The 24,366-nt window shown below is 42.3% G+C and overlaps 1 protein-coding gene across 7 annotated transcripts in view; it reads left to right on the top strand.

Annotated features, from left to right (window-relative positions):
• Positions 1-9,581, top strand: part of TBC1D32 (TBC1 domain family member 32) — a 180,926-nt gene extending 171,345 nt beyond the window's left edge. For 4 of the 7 annotated variants that reach the window (XM_075126666.1, XM_075126669.1, XM_075126664.1 and 1 more), the window contains 2 exons: positions 6,275-6,357; positions 8,688-9,581. In XM_075126666.1, coding sequence (XP_074982767.1) covers positions 6,275-6,357; positions 8,688-8,715 — 111 coding nt within the window. In that variant the 3' untranslated portion in view covers positions 8,716-9,581. The remainder of the gene's footprint in view (positions 1-6,274; positions 6,358-8,687) is intronic. The other 3 variants (XM_075126670.1, XM_075126668.1, XM_048844670.2) reach the window with 1 other exon arrangement.
• The last annotated feature ends 14,785 nt before the right edge of the window (positions 9,582-24,366 follow it).

Raw genomic sequence — 24,366 nt, 5'->3', positions numbered from 1 at the left:
CCACATCCCCCCTAGCCTGCCTAAGTCCAGAACATCCTGGTCTCCTTCCCCAACTGTCCCAGCACCCTCAGAAATACAAGACGAAGACACTGAGGAACCTGAAGACACAGCTGAACATGACACTTCGCTGCCTACTCACCTCTCATCTTTGTCACTGGACAAAACTATAATGCCACCCCCCCACAAACACCATGGGGGATGATTTAAAATCCTTTCATGACCTCTTCATAAGGGTTGCTGCATCTCTGGACATTTCATTGGCTCAGCTACAGAAGTCCAACACAAGCTCACGGACATACTCCAGGCATCCCCATCAGCAAAGATAGCTCTGCCAATTAATGATGCAATCATGGAGCCTTCAAAAATAGTCTGGCAGACACGTACTGCAGTACCACCCTCATGTAAAAGATCTGACCAAAAAAATATTATATGCCAGCAAAAGTTCCTGAGTTCCTATTTACATACCCCACACCAAACTCCTTAGTAGTAGAGGCGGTCAACCAAAGGGGGAAACAACACCAGTCTCGAACGACCCCATATGATAAGGACTGGAAAAGGCTAGACCTTTTCAGGTGGAAAGCTTATTCCTCAGCTACACTTCAGCTCCTCATAGCCATCTATGCTGCCCTGCTAGCCAAATATACACACAATTTGTTCGCCAAAATGTCAACTTTTTTTGAAAATTTACCAGATGACAAAAAAGAACAATACAAGGCAAACATTTCTGAAGGGTCTCTCATCACCAGGACTGCCCTCCAGTCCTCCCTTGACTCTGCAGACACAGCAGCATGATCCATTGTGATATCTGTGGTCATGGGCTCCACCTCTCCAGGTTCCCAAGGGAGGTCCAGACAACAGTTGAGGACTTACACTTCAAGGGGCGGAAACTACTTGCAGACAAAACCAATGTTTCATTACGCACCCTTAAAGACTCAAGGGCAACCTTAAAAACCCGTGGCATTTACATACCTGCAAAGAAAAGGAAACAGAGCAGGTTTTACAATCCGAGATTCTGGTCTATGCCATATTCTTAGTCCCAAAGACAGTGTGACCAACAGCGTAAACAAAGACAGAACAGATGTCAGCAGAACCAAGATCAGTCTTCGACATCGCAACAATCCACCTCTAAACGATTATTTTGAAGGTGTGGTCGAGGGCACGAAACCTCCACACTCTTTGACTCTGGAACCAGAAACAGTCCCCCACCCATTCGGAGACCATCTGTCACCATACTACCCAGTCTGGAACACCATCATGACAGACAAATGAGTTTCAGAGATTATCCAGAAGGGCTACTCTATCCCCTTTATTTCTATCCCACCTACCCACCCCCCATCCTCATCCCTCTTCAGGGTCCCCTCTCACCGGTGGTGGATTAATGATTTTGTCGCCCCTTGGCCCTGAAATAATTCCCCCCCCCCACAGCAACTCCCTGCCCCAGCTCACCTCCACTCCGCCTCCGCCTCCTCCCCTGAGTGTGCCGCCAGGTCCTGTTTCTCCCCACTCCCTGCCAGTGTTTGTGCGCAAAAGAGATTCGCGAAGGAGGGGGGAAGAGGGGGGAATGCGACGCGTTCAGGAGAGCAGGTGGGGCTGGGCCAGAGCGGGGATTTGGGGAAGGGGACCATAGGGTCAGGGAGGGGGCACGGAAGGGGTGGAGTTGGGGCGGGGCCAGGAGCAGAGGGCGCGAACCGGTGCCAAGGGAAGCAGCCTCTGGCTGCTTTTATAAATTTGCCACCCCTGCACATTTGCCACCCTAGGCCTAGGCTTTGTCGGCCTAGGCATTAATACGCCACTGCCTCTCCTACATACCTGTTACAACAGCAAATAAATCACCTGGTACGATTAGGTGCCATGGAACCTGTACTATTACAACACAGGGGGAGTGGTTTTTATTCACATTACTTTCTAACTCAGAAAAAGACCGGTAGGTGGAGACCCATCCTGGATTTACAAAAACTCAACAAATTCATGAGAACACAATGTTTAAAAATGGTGACTCTAAGCACAATAATTCCAGCATTAGCGAAAGGAGATTGACTCTCAGCCCTGGACCTTCAGGATGCTTATTTTCATATTACTATCCACCCATCACACAAAAGATTCCTGAGATTCACCCTAGGGAAACAGCATTTCAATATCTTCATTAATGATCTGGAGGATGGCATGGACTGCATCCTCAACAAGTTTGCAGATGACACTAAACTGGGAGGAGTGGTAGATACACTGGAGGGTGGGGTAGGATACAGAGGGCCATAGACAAATTAGAGGATTGGGCCAAAAGAAATCTGATGAGGTTCAACAAAGACAAGTGCAGAGTCCTGTACTTAGGATGGAAGAATCCCATGCACTACTACAGACTAGGGACTGAATGGCTAGGCAGCAGTTCTGCAGAAAAGGACCTAGGGGTTACAGTGGACAAGAAGCTGGATATGAGTCAACAGTGTGCCCTTGTTGCCAAGAAGGCCAATGGCATTTTTGGATGTATATGTAGGGGCATTGCCAGCAGATCGAGGGACGTGATCATTCCCCTCTATTCGACATTGGTGAGGCCTCATCTGGAGTACTGTGTCCAGTTTGGGGCCCCACACTACAAGAAGGATGTGGAAAAATTGGAAAGAGTCCAGCAGAGGGCAACAAAAATGATTAGGGGACTGGAACACATGACTTATGAGGAGAGGCTGAGGGAACTAGGATTGTTTAGTATGTGGAAGAGAAGAATGAGGTAGGATTTGATCGCTGCTTTCAAGTACCTGAGAGGGGGTTCCAAAGAGGATGGCTCTAGACTGTTCTCAGTGGTAGCAGATGACAGAACAAAGAGTAATGGTCTCAAGTTGCAGTAGGGGAGGTTTAGGTTGGATGTTAGGAAAAAAATTTTGACTAGGAGGGTGGTGAAACACTGGAATGCGTTACCTAGGGAGGTGGTGGAATCTCCTTCCTTAGATATTTTTAAGGTCAGGCTTGACAAAGCCCTGGCTGGGATGATTTAGTTGGGGATTGGTCCTGCTTTGAGCAGGGGGTTGGACTAGATGACCTCCTGAGGTCCCTTCCAACCCTGATATTCTATGATTCATTTCCACCATAGAGTACTACCCTTCGGCCTATCCACTGCCCCAAGGGTTTTTTTCCAAAGGTTCTTGCTGTCATTGCAGCTCACCTGTGCAGACATGGAGTAATGATATTTCCATACTTGGACGACTGCCTCATACTGGCACCAACACAGCAAGAAGCAATAAACACCACACAGAGCACGATAACACTTACAAACCTAGGATTGCAAATAAATGTGCAAAAGTCCACATTGGTTCCTGTCCAAAAGTTTGAATTCATAGGAGCCTGTCTCAACTGTCTGACAGCAATAGTAACGCTACCCCAACAATGCTTCCTCACCCTCGTCAACCTAATTTCAGTGGTGAGGGAAAGCCCACAAACATCCGCCAGAACATGTTTACAACTCTTGGGGCACAAGTCGGCAACAACATTTGTTGTTAAGCATGCCAGACTCCACATGAGATGCTTGCAGGCCTGGCTTCGAACAGTGTATATACCACACAGACACTCTCTCAACAGATGCCTCATAATGCCACGCAGAGTAAAAGACTCATTAACGTGGTGAACACAACCAAAGAACATCTGCTCAGGAGTCCCTTTCCAATAAAGAACTCCAACCATGACAATTACGACAGACGCTTCCCTAATAGGTTGGGGGGCACATCTACTCAACAATACAGTCCAAGGCTGCAGGTCCCCAGCGAAGTCCAACCTACACATAAACTTATTGGCAATAAGGGCAGTCCAAAATGCATGTGATCACTTTCTCCTTCTAGTCAAGAACAATACAATCGAGATCTTCATGGACAATATAGCATGCATGTTTTATATAAACTGCCAAGGGGGAGCACGATCATACTCCCTATGTACAGAGATGATACGCCTTTGGAAATGGTGCATCACCAACAACATAGAGATATCGGCATCGTATCTGGCGGGATGTCAGAATACAACAGTGGATGTACTAAGCAGGGATTTCTCACAAATGCATGAGTCATAGATGGATCCTGAAATTCTCAAATCCATATTAAAACAATGGGGGTTCCCCACCATAGATCTATTTGAAACAGCTCAGAATGTTGAGTGCCCACAATATTGCTCCAGAGTGGGATTGGGATACCACTCCCTAGGCAATGCTCTTCTCATAAAATGGGAGGCACCACTGATGTATGCATTTCCTCTGACCCCACTCCTAAGATAAGTCATTCACTAGATCAAGCAGGACAAATCCAGGGGTCATTCTCATAGCGCCCACATGGCCCAGACAAGCATGGTTCCCATACTTGCATCAGATGGCAAACTATCATAGAATCATAGAATATCAGGGTTGGAAGGGACCTCAGGAGGTCATCTAGTCCAACCCCCTGCTCAAAGCAGGACCAATCCCCAACTATCCACAAGCTCCATCAGAGTACACTTGGCTGTTATTACTTCGTTCCATAAAAAGGTGGATGGGGTCACCATATTTACTCACCGATGATTAAACACTTCCTTAAAGGCATTGAAAACACTTATCCCACAATGATAAACGCTACACCCATGTGGGACCTCAGCCTTGTTCTATGAGGAGTCATGGGAAAGCCTTTTGAACCCCTTGCAACTTGCTCTTTGTTGCACTTATCCATGAAGGGGGCTTTCCTCATTGCCATCACATCCACCAGATGGGTGGCAGAATTAGGTGCCCTAATGGCACACCCACCTTATACAATATTCTTATAGATAAAAGCACCTCCCCCTTTCATTTAAACCAACCCATTTACTTATCTGTATTTTTTCCTAAGCCGCATACGGATGGAAAGGAGGCCTCACTCCACACATTGGATGTTCTCAGAGCATTAGCTTTCTACACTGAAAGAATAAAAACATTTAGAAAATCACCTAGACTATTTGTTTCCATAACAGACTGCTCGATGGGTCAAACCATCTCAAAACAGAGACTAACCAAATGGATATCAGGATGTATCCATTTGTGCTACCAAAACAATAATCTACAGCCTCCTCCAGGAGTTTGCACACATTCCACCAGAGAAATGGCAGTATCTGTGGCCCTTTTCAATAACATCCCTATCACTGACATTTGCAGAGCAGCTACCTGGGCATCAGTCCATACTTTCATTAAACACTATGCTTTAGAACAACAATCCGTGTCAGATGCTCACTTTGGAATTACTGTGTTATGCACCATCAACAGTGCAACTTTGAAGCCCCTCGCCTCCACTGAGGGGCACTGCTTCACAGTCACCTAAAGTGGAGCACCCACAGGGACACTCCTCAAAGAACAAGAGAGTGTTACTCATCTAGTGTAGTAACTGAGGTTCTTCAAGATGGTTGTCCCTGTGAGTGCTCCACTACCCTCTCCTGCCCTCTACTTCAGAATTTCAGGCCGATTATCTGAGGTAGAGAGGGAACATGGGGACGATCGGCTGTGCACCACTATGTACCCGCTCGGAGTGGCACGAGATGGCTACAGCACGTGCGCAGCCCAACCAGGCATTGCTACCACAAATCTCCAATTACAAGCACAGGGCATCAAAACACCTAAAATGGAGCACCCACAGGACAACCATCTTGAAGAACCTCAGTTACTACACAAAGTGAATAACCTTGTCTTCCACTAACCTGTTCTAGGTCCCAACATAAATACTTACCACCTCTATGAATAGATTAGCAAAAGAGACCTAGAATCTTTATTCAAACAGAAGTAGTACTCAAGACTCTGTTTCACTATGAAATAGTGATTTTCAAGAAGAGCTCTAAATCTAGGCAAACAGAGGGAATTTCTTCAAATTTCTGTTTGCAGGTGTGGTTTAGGGATGTGAGGTGGTTCAGTACATTCAGTTTTATTGATTATGAGGGATTTAGCCACTGTTTAATGTGGAGTGTCAATGTGTATGTTAGGTATGGGAGGAAGTTTTGCATCTGATGCCTTTAAAGACCCTAGTCACCATTTGTGGAGTTGTCAATGAGGTAAGAAAGGTTTCTTGAGAGGTCCCGGCTAATCCTTTGATCTAACACTCACCAAAATGGAAGGATTCTCTGGCTCCTACTTATGCTTTCGGATCTAGAGACAAAGCATAGCTGCTCAGCTCCAAGACACTGATTCTGCTTCATCCATCCAGAACCACCTCTGTTGAATCAGAGCCTTTGTTGTGAAAATCTTCCCTTCTTTAGGTGCAACCGAACACCAAGGCCATTCATATTGATCAGTCTCTCTCCTACTTCCCAGGGTTCAGGGACTCCAGTTTCTTCACATTTGCAAGAATCTTTCTACCAAATCTTCCCCAGTCATGTGGGGAACAAATTTGTCAGGTATGGGCCCTAATGTTCAATTTACTGTTTATGGCTCTTGGGACATAAGACTTCATTTTCTGTCTACTTGATGTCACGTAGGAGCATCCCTAAAAGAGTCTAGCCAACAGAGAGGCTTAAATTGAGATCTAGCTAGCTGAGGTTCATTCCAGAAAGACAGAGATTATTATGTGGAAGGGCTCCAATACATAATCCTAAAATAGATCAATTTAGAGTCCATTCTATCAGAGGAATAGTCCCCTCCAAGGCTCATCTCCATAATATATCCACATTAGGTTCATTTCAGTGTTTTCCAAGAATGTATCACACATTGGTATCTGAGATACTGAGGTTATTGTCCCTATTTAGACAAGGAAGTAACTTGAGTAGCTAAGATACAGGTTTATAGTAACTTGTGACAGATGTTGACTTTATTGGCTGCTGCTGTATGTCTGAGATTTGTAAGGCTTCAAATCACCATTTGTAGTTAAATTTACACTTTTATTCAGCAATGTTCTCTGATTCTGAAGTTAAATTGGATGTTTGTTTGAGCAGGCAGCCTTCTTGAGTTAAACGTTCCTCCAACCCTCCCCCTGGGAATGGCTTCTGTTTGCTACCCTCCTACAGTGGAGTTCTTCAGGAAGAAACAAAGTGTACTTAGTAACTGAAATTCTCCAGAAGATTGTATAATTACACAGCTGTATTCAGGGGGGGCATTATGAAGCTAAGAGCTTTGAGAGGGGTTATGTCTTGGGAAGCACAATCCAGGCCAAAGCTCCAGGGAGAACTTGGGGATTGCGCATGCTGCACTTTCCCTTAGGATAGTACAGCATTTTCCTTTATCTGTGTCTAGCTGATCCACTGGCCAGCATGTTGGTGGGGAAGGCGATGTCTCTTCTCTCTTTGAGGTGTCTTGCAGCCCCAGAATTACTAGAATCAACAGGTCTTGTGGTGCTTCCTTAAGTGCAAGGTCTGTGATTATCACTGGCCCTTGCATGGGGGCTGGGGCAAAGCTCCTTGTACCTTTCCTATTTCCATCCATCACATGAGGGTCTGGGTACTCTAGCTCACTGCCTCTGCAAATCCACATTTACTCTCCATCCTTCTCTGAATCTGTGGTGTATTATAGCTAGTTTAGATGAATTCCAGATATGCAAAAAAGATTCCCCAAAATAAGACAAAATTGTGCCCTTGTTTGCACTTGTGAGGAGGAGAGGAAAAGGGTAAGGACATCCTCAGACCCTCATTCAAACAGGGATGTGCAGACTTTTGGATGGTAGGAAATTGTGCTCCATGAGCTCAGCTAGGGTGACCAGATAGCAAGTGTGAAAAATCAGGACAGAGATTGGGAGGTAATAAGTGCCTATATAAGACAAAACCCTGAATATCAGGACTGTCCCTATAAAATTAGGACATCTGGTCACTCTAAGCTCAGTAGACTGCTAGTTAGGGGAGTGCTCAGCTAATGCACCAGCCATGTGCCCTAGAGCACTGTCTAGCTCCTAAATGCTTGTTACAGCATATGCTGCTTTATCAGTAACACTGCTCAGCAGATGGTCAGCACACAGGTTGTTCCTGCTCAAAGGAGTATCAAAGTGTACCAGAGAGTTTTTTCTTGGTTTTCCTGTTGAATCCAGCTCTACTCTTGGTTTCTTTTTGCAGAGGATACATCTGCCAGGATCCTTCTACCTTGTCAGTCCCATGGAAGGATTTAGCCTGATCGTCTTTTTTGCGGTCAGACTTATTTTGCCCTGTTAAATATGGACATGAAATCCAGAGCTTTATAGAATGTTCATTGTTGTTTACAATGACAATGAAGCAAAAGTATCTTAGCCTGCTTTAAAAGAGCATATTTTGAAGATCAGTGTTCATAATTGTTTTTTAAAATATATAACGAGTGCTATTCTCCTAGCTGGCTGTTAGCAGAAAGAGTGGATCAACGTACTGGGAACCTATTCATTATACCTAGCACATCAACAACCTTAGGGCTTCCAGAGCTTGTATACACTTTGAGAAAAGACTGTTTTTGTAACCTGTCATTTGCTATTTAAGGCTTATTTTGTATTCCTTGAAATCATCAAATGGCATGCTCTCCTAAGAGTGAAGAAATGGGTTCAGTCGGAAAAAGCCATTTGTTAGCAAATTTCTAATTAGGAAGAGCTGTCTGAACATGAGCACACTGATTTTTCACTTTTAAACAAAAGGTAATAAAGTATCTGTTTGCACCATAAAACACCAAGGCAGTGACATGCAAAAGTAAAATAGGCTACCTTCAAACGTCTAAAATTCATTACACTGTAATATTGCATCTTTTTTCATAGCTAATAATTTTGTTGTGTGTATTTGTGCAGGAAGAAGCACTCCATAGATTTCGAGTGAGTGATTATTTAGAATACATGGAAAGCTTGGAGGCAACCTACAGGCCATTGCTGTTGAGAGACATGAGGAACATTTGAATGCAGAGCACATAGATCAAGCAAACAAGCATTTCATCTTCAAGCTTTAGATGAGTTCTGAAAGTGAATGCTGATTGTTTTATATCAGTCTCCATAAAAATTCATGCTGTGGAAATATACATATGTTAAAATCAATAATAAAGGTTTTCAGAATATAAGTTTTTCAAGGGGACATCATCTGAACTGGATCAACTGAAAAATAAATAATTTTTCCAGCCATACTGAATGTATTGCCTTATTTTTATTTGGTAGATTGCTTGAAAATCTGCCCTTAGCTAACTTAGGGGTCTTGTTTGTATTCTCTGGAAGCTGTTCCCAAACTAATACATTTTGGTCATCTCCTACCCACATCATCTTACCTAAAACTTTAAAATTCTGCACAGGTCTGGCAATAAGAAGCAGTACTGAGAATAATCACTTGGGTATCCTGTATTTATGTGAATGGGGATGAGCAAAAGCAAAGCAGCTTTCCTGTATGCAGCTGATCTGACCTTGTGATTTGGCTGAGGAGGAATAGTTACATCCAAGTGGAACAAGGGATTGATACTGCCCTCAGCCATAATGATTTTAAAAATATGTTTATACCATAAATGTATATTTGTAATCTTGTATGCTAATTTTATATTCTCAGAATGGATAAATGGGAAGGCAGATTACTAAAATATGCATTATTTAGTGCAGTCATTTTATTGATTGGCTTGATTGTACATATTGCCATTATATAAAAAACCTTGCACCAGTAAAAGCAAGATAATTCTGAGGTAAATAAATGATTTCAACATTCTTAAATGTGTGTTTTGGTGTGTATAAGCCTGGGTTTCTGAAACATAAAATAAGTCAAAATAACTTTGTTATGTATCACTAGTACAAAAAATGGCAACTAATCTAAAATACTTTTTGCAAAACAAATTTTCATTAAGGTTCATTTACTTGTTTTATCTTTTCTGTTCATTGTGACTTCAGATAGTTAAAATACTGACTTAAAAACTGGAGTATATAAAAATAATTCCATTACAGTGTAACCTATAGTTCTGTTATTACACTAGCATGGCAAGTCTATAAAAGAAAATTCAGTAAGTTAGCTTGACATACTGGACTTTTTGCCCCAACTGATATTAATTTAACAAAGGAGTCCTAAAAATGGTACTAAAAGCACAAGAACTACTTTAAAATTACATTTTCCAAACTTGTTTCCCAATGTATAATATAAGTTTATGGTTCCCTTTCTTCCCATTATGCTGGTGAGTTATTGTATTTGATGTAGAGAATCTTGCTGTGCTTTGTTACTGTTTTTAAAAAGCTGCATCACAATAACAGGAAAAACTGAATAGAAAAAAGGGGCTATAAATTAATTTTGAAACATCGTCTCCCTGTCTTGATTGGGATCTGAAGAAAGATGAAGCAGGTAACAATTACACTGCAGAAATCTGAATTCATCTTAGGCTGAGAGGCCAAATTTTATGTCACCAGGGAAAGTCTTGTGACTAAATATACAACAATTTGATTAGTTGATAACAGTTGTAAGCTGTGCCAACTGGGAGTCTTTTCACCTTAATTTTGTACCATATACAATCACTGATTTTAACAACTGAGTCAAGACCAAAAATGAATGTCCAGTGGTTTCTTGGATTTCTAAGATTTAAGTGCCATGTAGTTATGAACGAAGGGTTGTGCTTTCCTGGAACAGCAAAGGAATTGGATTTTTAGTCCTTACATTCTGGTAAAATCCCAAAGGCTCTCACAGCTGGGATGCTGCCCCAGGTGTCAAAGGGCGGAGACAAAGCAGAGCACTGTTCAGCTGCTCCATTGAATTTGGGATATACAGATTTGTGCTCTGTGCAGACTCAGTAGCAACAGCCATTGCTCTCCACCCTTCTTGCAACTATGTGGGTTACTCATGTCCATAGTGAACATGAGATTATAGAGTCTCCTTTGGCTGGTTCTCCATTGCCTTCCTTATTAACATATTAGAAAGATGGTATTTTGGCTACATCTTGCCCAAGCATGCTGAGAGAAGATCGGGTGCTAAATGTTCATTTTTGCTAGTGCGTATATAGGTGATGTGCTCCTGTCAATATTTGCCCACTTTTATTACACAGTGAAATCTAAGAGAAGAGTTTTCTCCTGTACTTACAGCAGGAAATGACTGTGGGGCAAGCTAGCAAATGTTGGCTTATCAAAGGCTAAGTAAGTGAGTACACATGTATGTGCTTGCATATGCAGAAAATGAACTCCAATTGGAACTTCATTTATGATCATCAATAGGAGGAGGTCATTATTTTATCTCATTTAAATTCAGAAATGTAACTTGAATGGACTAATTTATTCCAGATCCAATAGTTTGTATCTTGTTCCAGTTTTCCTTCCCTGACAGACACCTATTAGTCTTATAACTGTGGATGATGTACTTACCTGTTTACCTCCAAAAAACTGGTCCCTGCTTTAGCAGAGTGAGGGCTGTGTGCATTTGTGATCTCAGCCACAGCTATTTATTTATACATTGTAGTTTTGAGCACTTGTATATGCATTCTTTTTTCATTAGACATTCCAGAGACAATACAGAGCCAGTAACAATTTTGATCAAATTGTTTTGTTGGAGGCTAAATACGGCGTAAATGCAGAAAGGTTATTATTCTTTTTTAAACATCATTTTAAACACCAAGACAACTAATGTGAAACGTTGAAAGATGATCTGGAGCATAATCAAATCTTTAAATCCATCAAACCACAAGGAGTCAGACTTGAGAAAACTACCTCTGACCCTTTACAAAGTCTGTGCTTCAGCAGATGAGAAGGAGACATCTGCTACTGACTTTTTCTTGGCCGGGGTTATGGTCAAGTGACAAAAGCTGCTTCTCTTCATTTAGAGGGACTTCACACCGCAGTTTCTCCCCTTCAATAAGAAGCAGCATCACTCTCCATCTCTTCTTCAGGATGGAGAGAAATCTCATCAGAAGGAGCTTCATCTCCTACTGCTTCTCATCAGTGATAGGACTACCAGAAACCATCACGTCATTGGTGAAATCTTGTTTCCACTGAAATCAGTGGCAAAACTCCCATTGACTTCATTGAGGCCAGAATTGCATCCTGTCTTCCTTCATTGACTTTGAAGAATTGGTTTGGGAGACAATTATGTGGGTGCGCTTGGGAAAGATTCCCAGAACCCTCTTTCCCCTGCCCCTTCGCATAAGCCATAATCTGGCCCTAAAAACTGGAATTTTTTTAAAAAGAAAGCAGTACAATCTTTGTGCACTAATTTCAGTCACCTTTCTGAAGCGAAGTCTTGCAGCAGTGAGCAGGATGTTGAGTCAATAAGGAATATTAGCAGCTAGGTGACAACATGTTCCAGCTGAACACTGCAGTAGTCCCACTAGTAATTACAGATCAGATTTGTATTTCACTCAAAATGATTGTACTGTTAGCAAACAGGTGGGCATTCAGCTAAATCAGCAAAAGATTTAGATAGACACTGAAAAGATTAAGAGGTCACAGGATGATGCCATGTTGTCTATCAAATCTGTTTATCAAAATTTCAAGAAGAAAATTTCAAGTAGAAACCTAACCTTTACAATACCTGGATGGGCTACATTGACTGTGAACTTTAAATGTGGATAGACAGTTCAAGATAATTGCGTACTATCTGCCAAAAATCAAAACCACAAAGAGAGAGAATTCAGTATACTGCAAGAGACCAAAGTTGTTCTTATGCCACTATCTATTACAGTAATGTCTCAGAATGGAAGAAAAATGATGTGGCTTGTCTAAGTCGATCTGTGTGTGTGGCTAATGTCGGCACCCTATAATGAGGTTTTATTCCCCATTTAAGTGATGGATTGTGTGTGTGTGTGGTGGCAGCTTCTATTGCTGCCATTCTGAATGAGGTCTCTTTAAAATAACAAGAAGGCACACATTATGTCTGATAGTTTCCACTACATTTTCCTTTTTGCAATAAGAAATTTTAGTTAGATTACTGTGCAAGAGTATAGAGGCTTTCAACAAAGATTTTCTATTTTGATAGGTGCAAGTATCCAGCATAATAGTTCACCCTTAAGAAAACAGAAATGTTGGGAACAAAGGGCATGCTATGGTTAGTTCCAGCAGCAAAGCAATATAAACTACCATAGTGCCTCCTTGTATATATAGGCAGAATTACCGGGTGAGATGGGGTGCTCGGGGAAGTTTAAGTTAGGGAAGTACCTGGTTACAGAACATGTTGCAATGCACTAAGGGATTGCCACCTATGAATAAAGCTAGCTAGCTAGGTGCACAAATTAGGTGTGGCTACATCAGAATTTTTTTAAAATTGAAATCTATGGTGGAAAAAAATAAGCATCTCAGCTCTATAAATACTGTCTGTGCTGTATTTGAGGTTACCCAATGTCATCACAACACTTTCTCATAATGTGAATGAAGAAGTACTGTCAGTTTGGGGACAGTTAATTCCACTCGTAATGGCTCTTGTTTTTTTGCCCTATATTTCCACTGGTGTGAAATGAATACATACATATGTACACACTCAAAGGTAAAATATTAACATACTTGCATTCTGTAGTGCTGGGTTTTTCAGGTTTGGGGTTTTGGTTTGGTTTTTTCTACATGTAAATTTGAGAATGCTCCAGGAATTACTGACATTTTCTATTGATACTTCTTTTTTCTGTCTATAAAAATGTGTTTGATAGGGGTTGCTTAATAGAAATTGAAACTCTTAAACTTGATTAAAATAGTTTGTCTTTCTTAAACTGCTGGGTGGATTTCACACATTAGTTATGTGTACTGTAGAGTGAAATAAAAGAATTATGGCAATAGTTAATGCTACCACATATTTATCAAACCTATGTTTTCAATGCTAGTACTGTCTCTAATTTGATTTTAAAAGTACCTAACTTCATTGCCACAGTGTTCAATACCTATGCCAGCTAGCAAATGTCCAGGCAGTTGTTGAGTGCTAGGCTCTTAAAATGTGTATATTTAGCAAACTTGTGCATTTTGGATATATTGAGGATGATAGCTATTTTATTACTCATCAATTATATAACAATTAATTCACATATCATTGGCAAATATGCAATACAGAAATTAATGTCTCCTGCCACAGGCATTGGGACACCCAAGGGACTGTTACCAGTTTATTAGTAACCACCCCCACGCACAAATAATGGGCATTGCAAAGAGGTCATTAAAACACCATTTATACATAAAGCCACCAATGCAAAAACAGCTTTCAGCATCACCATCACCACCACATCTTCAAATCATCAGGAATAATAAGGTTTATATATTCAAAGACAGCTGCTCGTAAAACATAGTGGATGACTTGAAGGAGTTAAAAGATACAGTACTTCAAAAATACATTAAATAATCAGAAAGACAGGTGAAGTGTGAGTACAGAGTACAAGATTCAGGAGTTCCTGAGTGCCAATGCTAATTCTGACAGAGTCCTGCCGTGTTGCCTTGGGCAAGTCAGCTAACTTCAAATTTCCCCATCTGTAAAATGAGAACAATAAAAGTCATTTCATATGGGTGTTGTGATGATTAATTAGGGAATATCTGTAGAGCACTCAGAAAATGAAAAGTGCTGTATAAGAGCTAAGTATTAATATCTGACAGTATAAAATCAAAAGGATTCCCCAGCACCGTATGAATAAGACACAGCACCACTGACATGCATGCAACTATGGGACAGAGGGAAGCAGAGCTTGAACTAAGGGGAAAAACTGCTGCTATGTCCTCTAGGCTATGATCAGCCTAAAACACTCCTCCAACACCAGCTGTGCCATAAACATCAGAAGAGACGCCCACTCCCTGAGTGAAATTCAGCTGCAATATTCCTCCCTCCAGCCCTGGTGTATTTAAAAATAGTTCTGCTCTCCACTCAGATTCCCCTTTTCTAGAAGTGAAATGCAGGAAAATAAGGAAATAAAATACAGTTTTCCAACCTTACAGTTGTGTGTTGCCTTTTCCCTCTAGTCTATACATTTCTCTCTTTCTCTGGTGCTGTCCTTCCACTCCTCTCTCCTCTTCCCTTGCTATTGTTCACTTTCATCTTCATATTTTCTTTTTCTTCTTGTGTATCAGTTTTCCCCTTTTATCATTCTCTCACCTCTGTCTCATCCTCTCTTCTAACCAAGTGACCTTTACCTCTATTATTTCCTTCCAACGGGCCCCAGTTCTCCTGGCTCCCTGTCCCCTGCATCACTCCCGCCTCAACACCTATGTTTAGCCAACCCAGACTCTTCCTTAGATTGCAGAAAAACTGTTTTGTTTTAAAGTGTTTTGACTTCTATGTCAGTGTTTTGTTCACAGAATATACATCAGAATGAGCATCAATGGCAGAAGCCTGCAATTTTATTAATCAGCTGTTCAAGTCCATAAAAAGAATACAGAACCCTACCAACCCCACATCTCATTAACTGGAAGCCATCTTTGCATATAAAGAGGCCCAGACATAGAATCATAATAGTGTAGGATTAATTAATTTAAATTAATCAATTTACCTCATCCTCCCAACTTTTGCCATTTAAGGGCCTGTTCCTAAGCCCACTGAAGTTAATGGGATCCTTTCCAATGAGTTCAGTGGGCTTTGAATCAGGCCCTAAAGCATAACACATTACCCTCTTCAGCAAGGATTCCATGCAAGAGTTGCTAGTTGTGAACAGGACTACCTAATTCTATAACAGCAGGCTTCTGTCTGCTGCCCTTTCTTTGCAGCCTTTTAGCTGAAAGACTACATTAGTGAAGCAGTGTGGCCAAGAGGAGAGGGTATAGAATTAGGAGTCAGGACACCTGACGTTTATCTCCAGCTGTTTGCTTCAGATACCCTGTCTATAACATGACACAGACATTTGTAAAATTACTTTGCAAAGCTGGGGCAACAGAAGTTTGCTGATCAGGACAAATGCCTCTGGCTCAAACCAGAGAACAGGGTGAAGTCATGCCCCCAGAATCCAGAAGGAAGGACATGAAGGCATTAACAGCAGGTGCTGGTGGGCAAACAGATAGGGGTATGATGAATTCTACTGCACTACCTATAACCCCAGACAGCTCTATAAATTAAAAGAACTAAATAATAGTATTATAATGAAGAAACACGAGTCAAGTTATATTGTGAAGGAGACACAGAAACAGTTATAAACACTTTAAATGGCAGCTTAAATTCAATGGAAAAAATAAAATTGAGGTCAGATCTTTAAATTGTAAAATCTGATTTGTCAATATTTTAAGATGTCCAAGGTAAGCATTGCTTAGGGCAATGGAAACTGAGATTATAAAACACATTCAGCCTTGGTCTCAATCTGCTCCCAGTAAATTGATAACACTCTCACTGACTTCAGAAGGAGAAGTATTAGGCCAACACTGAGCTCCTTTGAAAATCCCACCTACTGAGCTTAAATTCAGTATAAACACTTTAAAAAAAATGGACAGTTTGTTTCTGTTTTATGTTCTCACTAAGAGGAGGAGCCCAAGCCACATTCAAAGTGAGGGCAGAGGGAAGTCTGCCTTGGCAGTTGTGAGAGAGTTGCAATAGCAAGCCTACAGGGAAAGCTTGTACCTGATATGCTGCAAATTGATGACTTAGTGGTTCATTTCCAATTCCTTTGTATTTGGTCAAGTCCTGCATTATCCTTTCCTCCTCATCTAGCTAGAAGCAATAGAGCTGTATGATATGCTAGTTATTTGTTTGCATCACTATTTCTTTATACATAGAGATGGCATTACAAAATTGGCAAGGAATTTGGTGGGAGGAGCAGAGATGGCTCCTTCCGAGATTCAAGATGGGCTCCAGAGACCTGGATCATCTATTCCTATCAAAGTGACAATGATGAGATTACAGTGGGGCCCTAGGTCATCCATATGAGTTAGATCAATAGCTCTTCCCAAGGGAAGGAAATGAATTCTGTCAGTGGCTGAGCAAAACATAAGTCATTGAATGTCACTGCTGGAACCATTCATTAGAAGCAATTATTTCAAGCTGCATTTCTTAAGGAAAAGGGCAGCTAATCAGTCTTATCTATCCCACATGGACAAGGATATGTAAAAGCATGTGTACAGAATTCTTAGGCCTCAATGGGGAGGAATTGTCACAAAACTAATAATACGGAAGAAAATATAAACTCATTGCTGGTACAATTTGAAAATGACACAAAAATTATTGGAGTGGTAAATAATGATGGCAATATGGTTATGCAGATTGATCTGGATCACTTGGTAAGGTGCACTAATTGGAACAACATGTTTTAATACAACCCAATGCAAGATGTCACATCAAAGAATATAGGTCAGACTTACAAGATAAGAGAAAGTATCCTGGAATGTAGTGACTCAGGAGTGTATACAAACGGAACCTGAGCTGCCGGTGCTGTATGATGACTAAAAGGATGAATGCAATCCTTGGCTATATAAGCAGGGAAATGTCAGGTAGAAGTAGGGAGGGGGTATTACCACTATTTATGGCATCAGTGACCCCTTTTCTATGTCCAGTTCTGGCATCCACACTTCTAAAACGAGGTTGAAAAGCTAGGTCAGAAAAGAGCTACAAGATTGATGAGACAGGTCGAACACCTGCTTTATAATGAGAGACGTATGAAACTCAGTCTATTTAGTTTATTCAAAGGCAGGTTAAGAGATGACTTGATCATGGTCTACAGGTACCTACATAGATTTTTTGACAGTAGACTGATCTTTGATCTAGCAGCATAAGGCACAATAAGATCCCGAGAAACTGGGACTCAAAATAAGCCAAACTATTTTAATAGTGACGATGATTAACCACTGAAATAAGTTACCTGGGCATGGGGTGGATTCTCCATCACTTGGGCCCAGATCCATAAAGCACTAGGAAGGGCCTAAACTCCCTCTCAGCTGCTGACTAAGCCTGTGGGGGTCTAAACTCCTTCAGTGTCTATATTTTTGCCATAAACATCCTCTAGGTGCCTCACTTTAGGTGGCAGGATGTCTATCTCCCACCTGAGACACAGCATGATCCTCAATCCAGGGGACAGTAGGCAGCAAATGTGTGACAGATTTTTGTTAACAATCTGCCTGGGGCATCAGGTGATCAGGCTGAGGCCGCAGGATCTTTATGGGAGGAGATGACGGAGCACACAAAGTATCTAAGTTTCAAAGCTTTATTAATAAAATATCAGCGGTGAGTGTTGGGACTGCTCCCACGTCACTCAAAGGAAAAAAAGAAAGCGTTAGTACCCCAGCCCTAACCCACTTTCATACTCACACATGCACAACCCGAGGCTGGCCAAGCCTGGGTGTAAAGTAAGGAGAAGAGGGGGAGGAAGGGTGGACGGGAGTTCTTGTCCCGTGCATGGGTCGTCCGGGGTCTGTTGTGATCTCTGACTTCTTGTGGCTCAGGAGAGTTTTTAAGTCCCGTTTTTTTGGGAGGTGTTTTTGTTCGGTGGCTTCTGTTCCTGGTGTCCTTTGTACCAGTCCAAACCGGCTCACTGTGGCCTCCTTGGCTTTCCCAAAACACACCTGCTCCAGAAACTTTGTTCCCCCCCTCTTTGGCTTTTTCCTTCTCATTCGTTCTCACTGTAATCTCTGCAGCCCTGCTCCACTTAGTTCTCCACTTCTCACGGCTGGCAGGGGGGTTGGGTAAAGATGTGAATGCAGCTGCCGACTTCTTGTCGAGCCCCGACCTTGGACTGGGGCCAGCGTCTTATCTTCAGATAGAGCTAGCTGAGGTGTCGAGTTAACCCATTCTCTGCTCTCTTCCTACCTCCCCCTTTTGGCCTCTCGGAACCTGCAAAGGAATCTTCCACTCCACACTCACACCTTTGACCCTTCCCCAATATGCTTTGTAACGCTTGCAACAGCGTTAGCAACATACAGTGCTGATTTTCCTCCCCAGGGAACCCCCTAAGGGAGGGGGCCCTTGGGTTGTGACAAATGCCTATCCCACCTGATCTAGTAGGTGTACTCAGAGCACACCAACTGGATTGGGCCACATTTAAAATCCACGGAGAGGAAGGTGCTGCCTCCTCCCTTATAATTTCAGCCCAGTGCATACAATACTCCACCAGGATGTGAGAAATCCAGCCTCAATTACCTCTCTGCCTGAGGGGAGAAAGGATTTGAACAGAGATCTCCTACCTTGCTGGAGTGTGCTTTAACCACTGGGCTAGTGTTGCGAGGCACCCCGTCAAAAAGGGATCCTGGTGGCTCTGGTCAGCATGGCTGATGGTCATTAAAAATCCAAATGGCGGCACAGCAGTGCTAAGATGGGCTCCGTGCCTGCCCTGGCTCCTTGCAGCTCCCAGAAGCAGCCACTATTTCCCTCTGGCTCCCAGGCAGAGGTGTGGCCATGGGGGCTCTGTGCACTGCCCATGCTCCGAGTGCTGACTCTACAGCTCCCATTGGCTAGGAACCCTGGCCAATGGCAGCTGCAGGTGGGGGCAGCACACAAAGCAGCCTGGCCACGCCTCTGCGTAGGAACCAGAAGGAAATGCCGGCCACTTCTGGGAGCCATCTGAGGTAAATGCTACCTGGAGCCCACACCCTTCCTGCATCCCAATCTCCTGCTCCAGCCCCGAACCCCCCACCCCATCCCTGAGCACCTTCCCGCCCCCAAACACCCTCCCAGAGCCCACATCCCCTCCCGCACTGCAAACCCCTCAGCCCCACCCTGGAGTCTGCACCCCCAGCCCAGAGCCCATACCCCCCCATACCCTACTCCCTGCCCCAACCCAGAGCCCCCTCCCACATTCCAAAACCCTCATTTCTGGCCTCATCCCAGAGCCCACACCCCCAGCCAGAGCTCTCACCTCCTCCCACATCCCAACCCCCTGCCCAGCCTAGTGAAAATGAGCGAGTGAGCCAGGGTGGGGGAGAGTGAGCGATGGAGTGAGCAAGGCCTTGGAGAAAGGGCAGGGCAGTGCAGGGCCTCAGGAAGGGGTAGGGAAAGGGTGTTTTGGTATTCTGCAATCAGAAAGTTGGCAACCCTACACTAGGTAGAAGGACAGTCTGATGTGGGGCTCCTTCTGTCTCTCCTGTTGAAGCTGCTTCCATATTGGATAAAAAATTAAGAGTCTTTGGAGCAGGGGGACTGGGCACTGCGTCTCCCACCTCCCAGGTAAGTGCCCGAAGCATCAAGCTACAGAAATATTCTGTCTTTCTCTTTTTGATCCATTGACTGTAAGTATTTATCCACAGTAGAACAGCTTCAATAGGTGAGATTGAGAGAGCCCCACATCAGAATGTGTCATTGCCCATTTGTTAAGGAACTCGCATGAGATGTTGAAGACCCCTTTTAAAATCTTTTCTCCCCAGCGGGCATGAGGGGAAAGTGAACCCAGGTGTCCCACATGCCAGGTGAATGCCCTCTTGAGTCACCACCTCCACCTTTTTCCCCTCCCAAGAAATGACTTAATACCTAAGCTGCCTGACTCAGAGAGAGGGGTTGCCAGAAGCGGACCTCTAGATAGGTGCAGCCTTGCAGCCCAGAGGCATCTACCTCTATGAGTGGAGCAGAGCTGAGGATACACCCTTCTCATCACCATCTCCCATTGGCTGGCTTAGGTAAGGAGCTGCCTAGCATGCTGGCTTTTGTGAATCCCATTCTTAGTTGCTTCTCTCTCCTCATTCATTGTATAGGGAGCCTAGATGTCTAACTCAAGCTTTATGGATCCTATTGTTATTCCAGTGATTTTCTAGGTGCTTAAAAGTTAGGCATTGCAATGCTCTGTGTTGCAACACCTAAGTCTCTTTCAGGATCTGAGTCTTGAAGTCTTTAAATCAAGATTGGGCTAGAGCATACAGTATATTTTAGAAAGAGAGCCAAACAGAAGTTACAGGTCTAACACAGAAATTACTAGGTGATAGTGTATGGCCTGAGTTATGCAGGAGGTCAGACTAAATAATGATTGATTTTTATGGCCTTAAAACTATCCGAATCTGTTAAAACTGGCTATCAAAATAGCTTAGAGTTGATTGAGTGACATCTACACTTATTCTCCCAGTACATTTTTTGTGAAATTCTAACAAAATAGGAGCAGGACAAGGTAGAAGCTAATGGTAGCTGGAACATATTTTCAAAAGGATTTATGTTGGATGGTAAAGATGATACACATTTTTTTCAAAATAACAGTTACAGTATATAAAAATATGTAGGATTTGAACTGCATAACAGTGTTAACCAGCCTGAACAGACAGAACAGAAAAATCAAAACTGGTTGAAATCTGATAGCCTTATACCAATGCCAAAAAAAAGTTATTGGTAAAAGCTCCATGTACTGTGGTACACAGGGGAAGCCATTTGTAGAGTACAACAGAAGTTCTACAAAACCCAGAAACTGTGTGACATATTCCTGAGTATCAGAGGTGTATCAAAAACAATGAGGAGTCTGGTGGCACCTTAAAGACTAACAGATTTATTTGGGCATAAGCTTTCGTGGGTTAAAAATCCACTTCTTCAGATGCATGGAGTGAAAAATAGATACAGGCAGCCGCATAAATATTGGCACATGAAAAGAAGGGAGTTACCTTACAAGTGGAGAACCAATGTTGAAGGCCAATTTAGTCACGGTGGATGTGGAGGTGTCAATACCAAGAGAGGGAAAATTGTTTTTTTAGTGAGCCAGCCACTCCCAGTCCCTATTCAAGCCCAAACAGATGGTGTTAAGTTTGCAAAAGAATTGTAGCTCTGCAGTTTCTCTTTGAAGTCTGTTTTTGAAGTTTTTTTGTTGAAGAATGGCTACTTTTAAATCTGTTATTGAGTGTCCAGGGAGATTGAAGTGTTCTCCTACTGGCTTTTGTATGTAAGCAAGTATGATTTGTATGTTTGCAAGTTCCATATGTGATATTTTGGCACTGCAAACAATGAGGAGTAAGTCCCCTCCTCCCCCACCCCCCCCTCCCCCCAAAAACAGGTCCAGAACACAATTCTGCTTGACTCAGGTTCAGCACAAAAAGGCCACCTAAAGGTGCTGACATGATCTGAAAAATTAGTTTAGACGGGGTAAAAGTAGGTGCTGACACTTTGCAAATACTTCATCAGGCTGGGCTTGGTGTTTGAAAATAGAATGAGACATGGGAAATATATGAAATGCAGTCAGAATAACTAACTGAAAGAATAGAAACATTTGTGAGAAGCTACTTTTTATTTTTTTAATTACAATTCTGAAATACTTTATCTTCTATTGACACTTCCTGTATCCTAAGATACAACCAATCATGACGGCAGCTTCCTTATGAATGTGTAATTACTTTTATTACATTTGACTTGATTTATTTTAATGATTCTTCACTATGCAATTTTATATGTACATTAGTAAGCCTATACTGCTGTATATAGACTGCAGTTTTCTTTTAAAGTGTGTGTTAAGGGAGTGGCAGCTTTTCATTGGGCATCAGGGAAAGTGGTTTGGGGGGATCACAAGGAAGCTAGCAGAAGGTTGAGGATCTCACCAACTCAGGAAAAGGGTACTTCTTGAAAGGAGAAGGCTTCTTGTTAACAGAACTTAATTGCCCACTTCAAAGAACAAAAGACATGTACAACTTCTGACAAGGAAGTGAGAAGGGAGAAAAAACCCAGAGAGAATTCAGACGGTTACCAAACCAAATCTTGTGACCAATTTACCCAGTAATTTATGTACCATTTTTGTCATATTAGTATCTTTAATCTTAAAAAAAAAAAAAAAAACCCTCTCCAAATTCTTCACAGACTGTATAACTTCTTTGGAATCACCCAGACTACTTCTTGCAGCAGAGTTTTCCCTTGGAGCATTCCTGTAGAAGTATTTTTCAGTCTCATTCTATTGTTGCCTCTAAAATCCACTGATATTAAGAACCCAAGATGTTACAGCTGCAGGCTCTACAGTGTTAATTATGACGACTCCCTAGACTCAGCAGACCTATTTCCCCATTTTCATTCAGGATGGTGTTTAGCTTCTACTTCATTTTTCTCCTGTTCCAAGTCAACAGAGAAAAGTCTCCTGCTGGAAAACAGCAAAACAAGATTTGGAATCAATACAATGTCTCTGGCAAGGAATTCATTTTTAGGGAAATTATGTACCCAGACAGCAAGTGAGCAGAAAGTGAGACCATCTGTCTAGAACACTTTGAATTTATTCAATTACTCTTAGGAAATTCATTTTGTATAGATCAGGGACATGAAGGGAAACCACAGTCCCCAGATGCCTAAACCCTTTCAGGACCCTACTGAAAATGAAATTTAATGAATGTTTCAGCCAAATTATTTGGAGCCAAAGGAACAATTTCTCCTTTAGAGAAATTAATTTTGTAACCAGATTCATTGCTTTCACCTTAATTGTATGCTGGAACTGAAGCTCCCACAGAACACTGCATTACAGCAACTGTGAAATGACACTGCAGAGGGTGAAGGCCGCCATTTTGGATTCACTCCCCTGTTGCGCAACTTCCTGCAGCTGATATTAAACCTTTTAATAGTTTGTTTTGACTGAGTGATTCCCAGTAGCAAAAGAAGGCTACACATGTTTTATCTTTTGCAGTATGCAGAACAAGAAACATGCCACAGTACTTAAGCTGCTGAATTTGGACAGGAAGCTCTGTGCAGCAAGACATTGCCCATTCTTATCCTGTGTAACTTAGTGCAGGGGCTTTCTCTGCATACCCTTCTAGGGGAATAGCTTCATTCCAGTTAAACTAGGTGACCTGAAGCAACCCATCTGACTGACTCTGTTTGGGGGATGCTACCTCTAGTCCTAACCGGATGCAGCCAGGAAGTTATTAAAGTAGCACAGTTCACTACTTTGTATTCTTCACTGGAAGATTTACTTACTCGGTCTCCTACTCTACAGAACAGATGTTAAAAATGCTCTCTAGAGCTGATGGGGGAGGAGAAAGAAGATATCACTGGCACCTCAGTAGTCTGTCAACAGGACAGTGAAACTACTTCCTCTCCAAAAAGAAAAGGAGTACTTATGGCACCTTAGAGACTAACCAATTTATTTGAGCATAAATAAATGTAGCTCACGAAAGCTTATGCTCAAATAAAATGGTTAGTCTCTAAGGTGCCACAAGTACTCCTTTTCTTTTTGCGAATACAGACTAACACGGCTGTTACTCTGAATACTTCCTCTCCATTATTAGTTCCCTATATTGGCCTGGTCAGTTTGATCAAACACAGCTTCCAGCTGTTACCCTAAGTTACATCAATCAATAATCTTCCAGTTTCAATTAGAAAGAGGTTCACAGTGAAAAAGCGCGACTACATTTGGCATTCTTCTGCAGAGAGGCAATGCATAAATGGGCATGGGAACTGAAGCATGCACTCACCTCTACTGGTGGTCGCTCCTGATCAGGTCTGATGTTGGCACCACAGCTTCCTGTTCAGTGGTCAACAGGCCATGCCTTTTATAAGCACTAATTTCACTTCATTAAAAAGTAGGCATGTAGCTGTCTTTTTCTTAAAGCACCTCTCTAGGTGACTGTCTCAAAACCTATGATAATATGTAAAAAAAACTTTTATAGCTATGTAGCTCAGACTTGAGAATCTGACCCCCAAACAGGTAATAGCAGTTGTTTGTTGCCTACATATTAGCACATCCACCCACAGTTGGACGCATAGTGTTCAGAATATTTAGTT

This window comes from Caretta caretta, chromosome 3, assembly GCF_965140235.1.
Source record: "Caretta caretta isolate rCarCar2 chromosome 3, rCarCar1.hap1, whole genome shotgun sequence".
NCBI lineage: Eukaryota > Metazoa > Chordata > Testudines > Cheloniidae > Caretta > Caretta caretta.
This window is presented reverse-complemented; position numbering and strand designations above follow the sequence as displayed.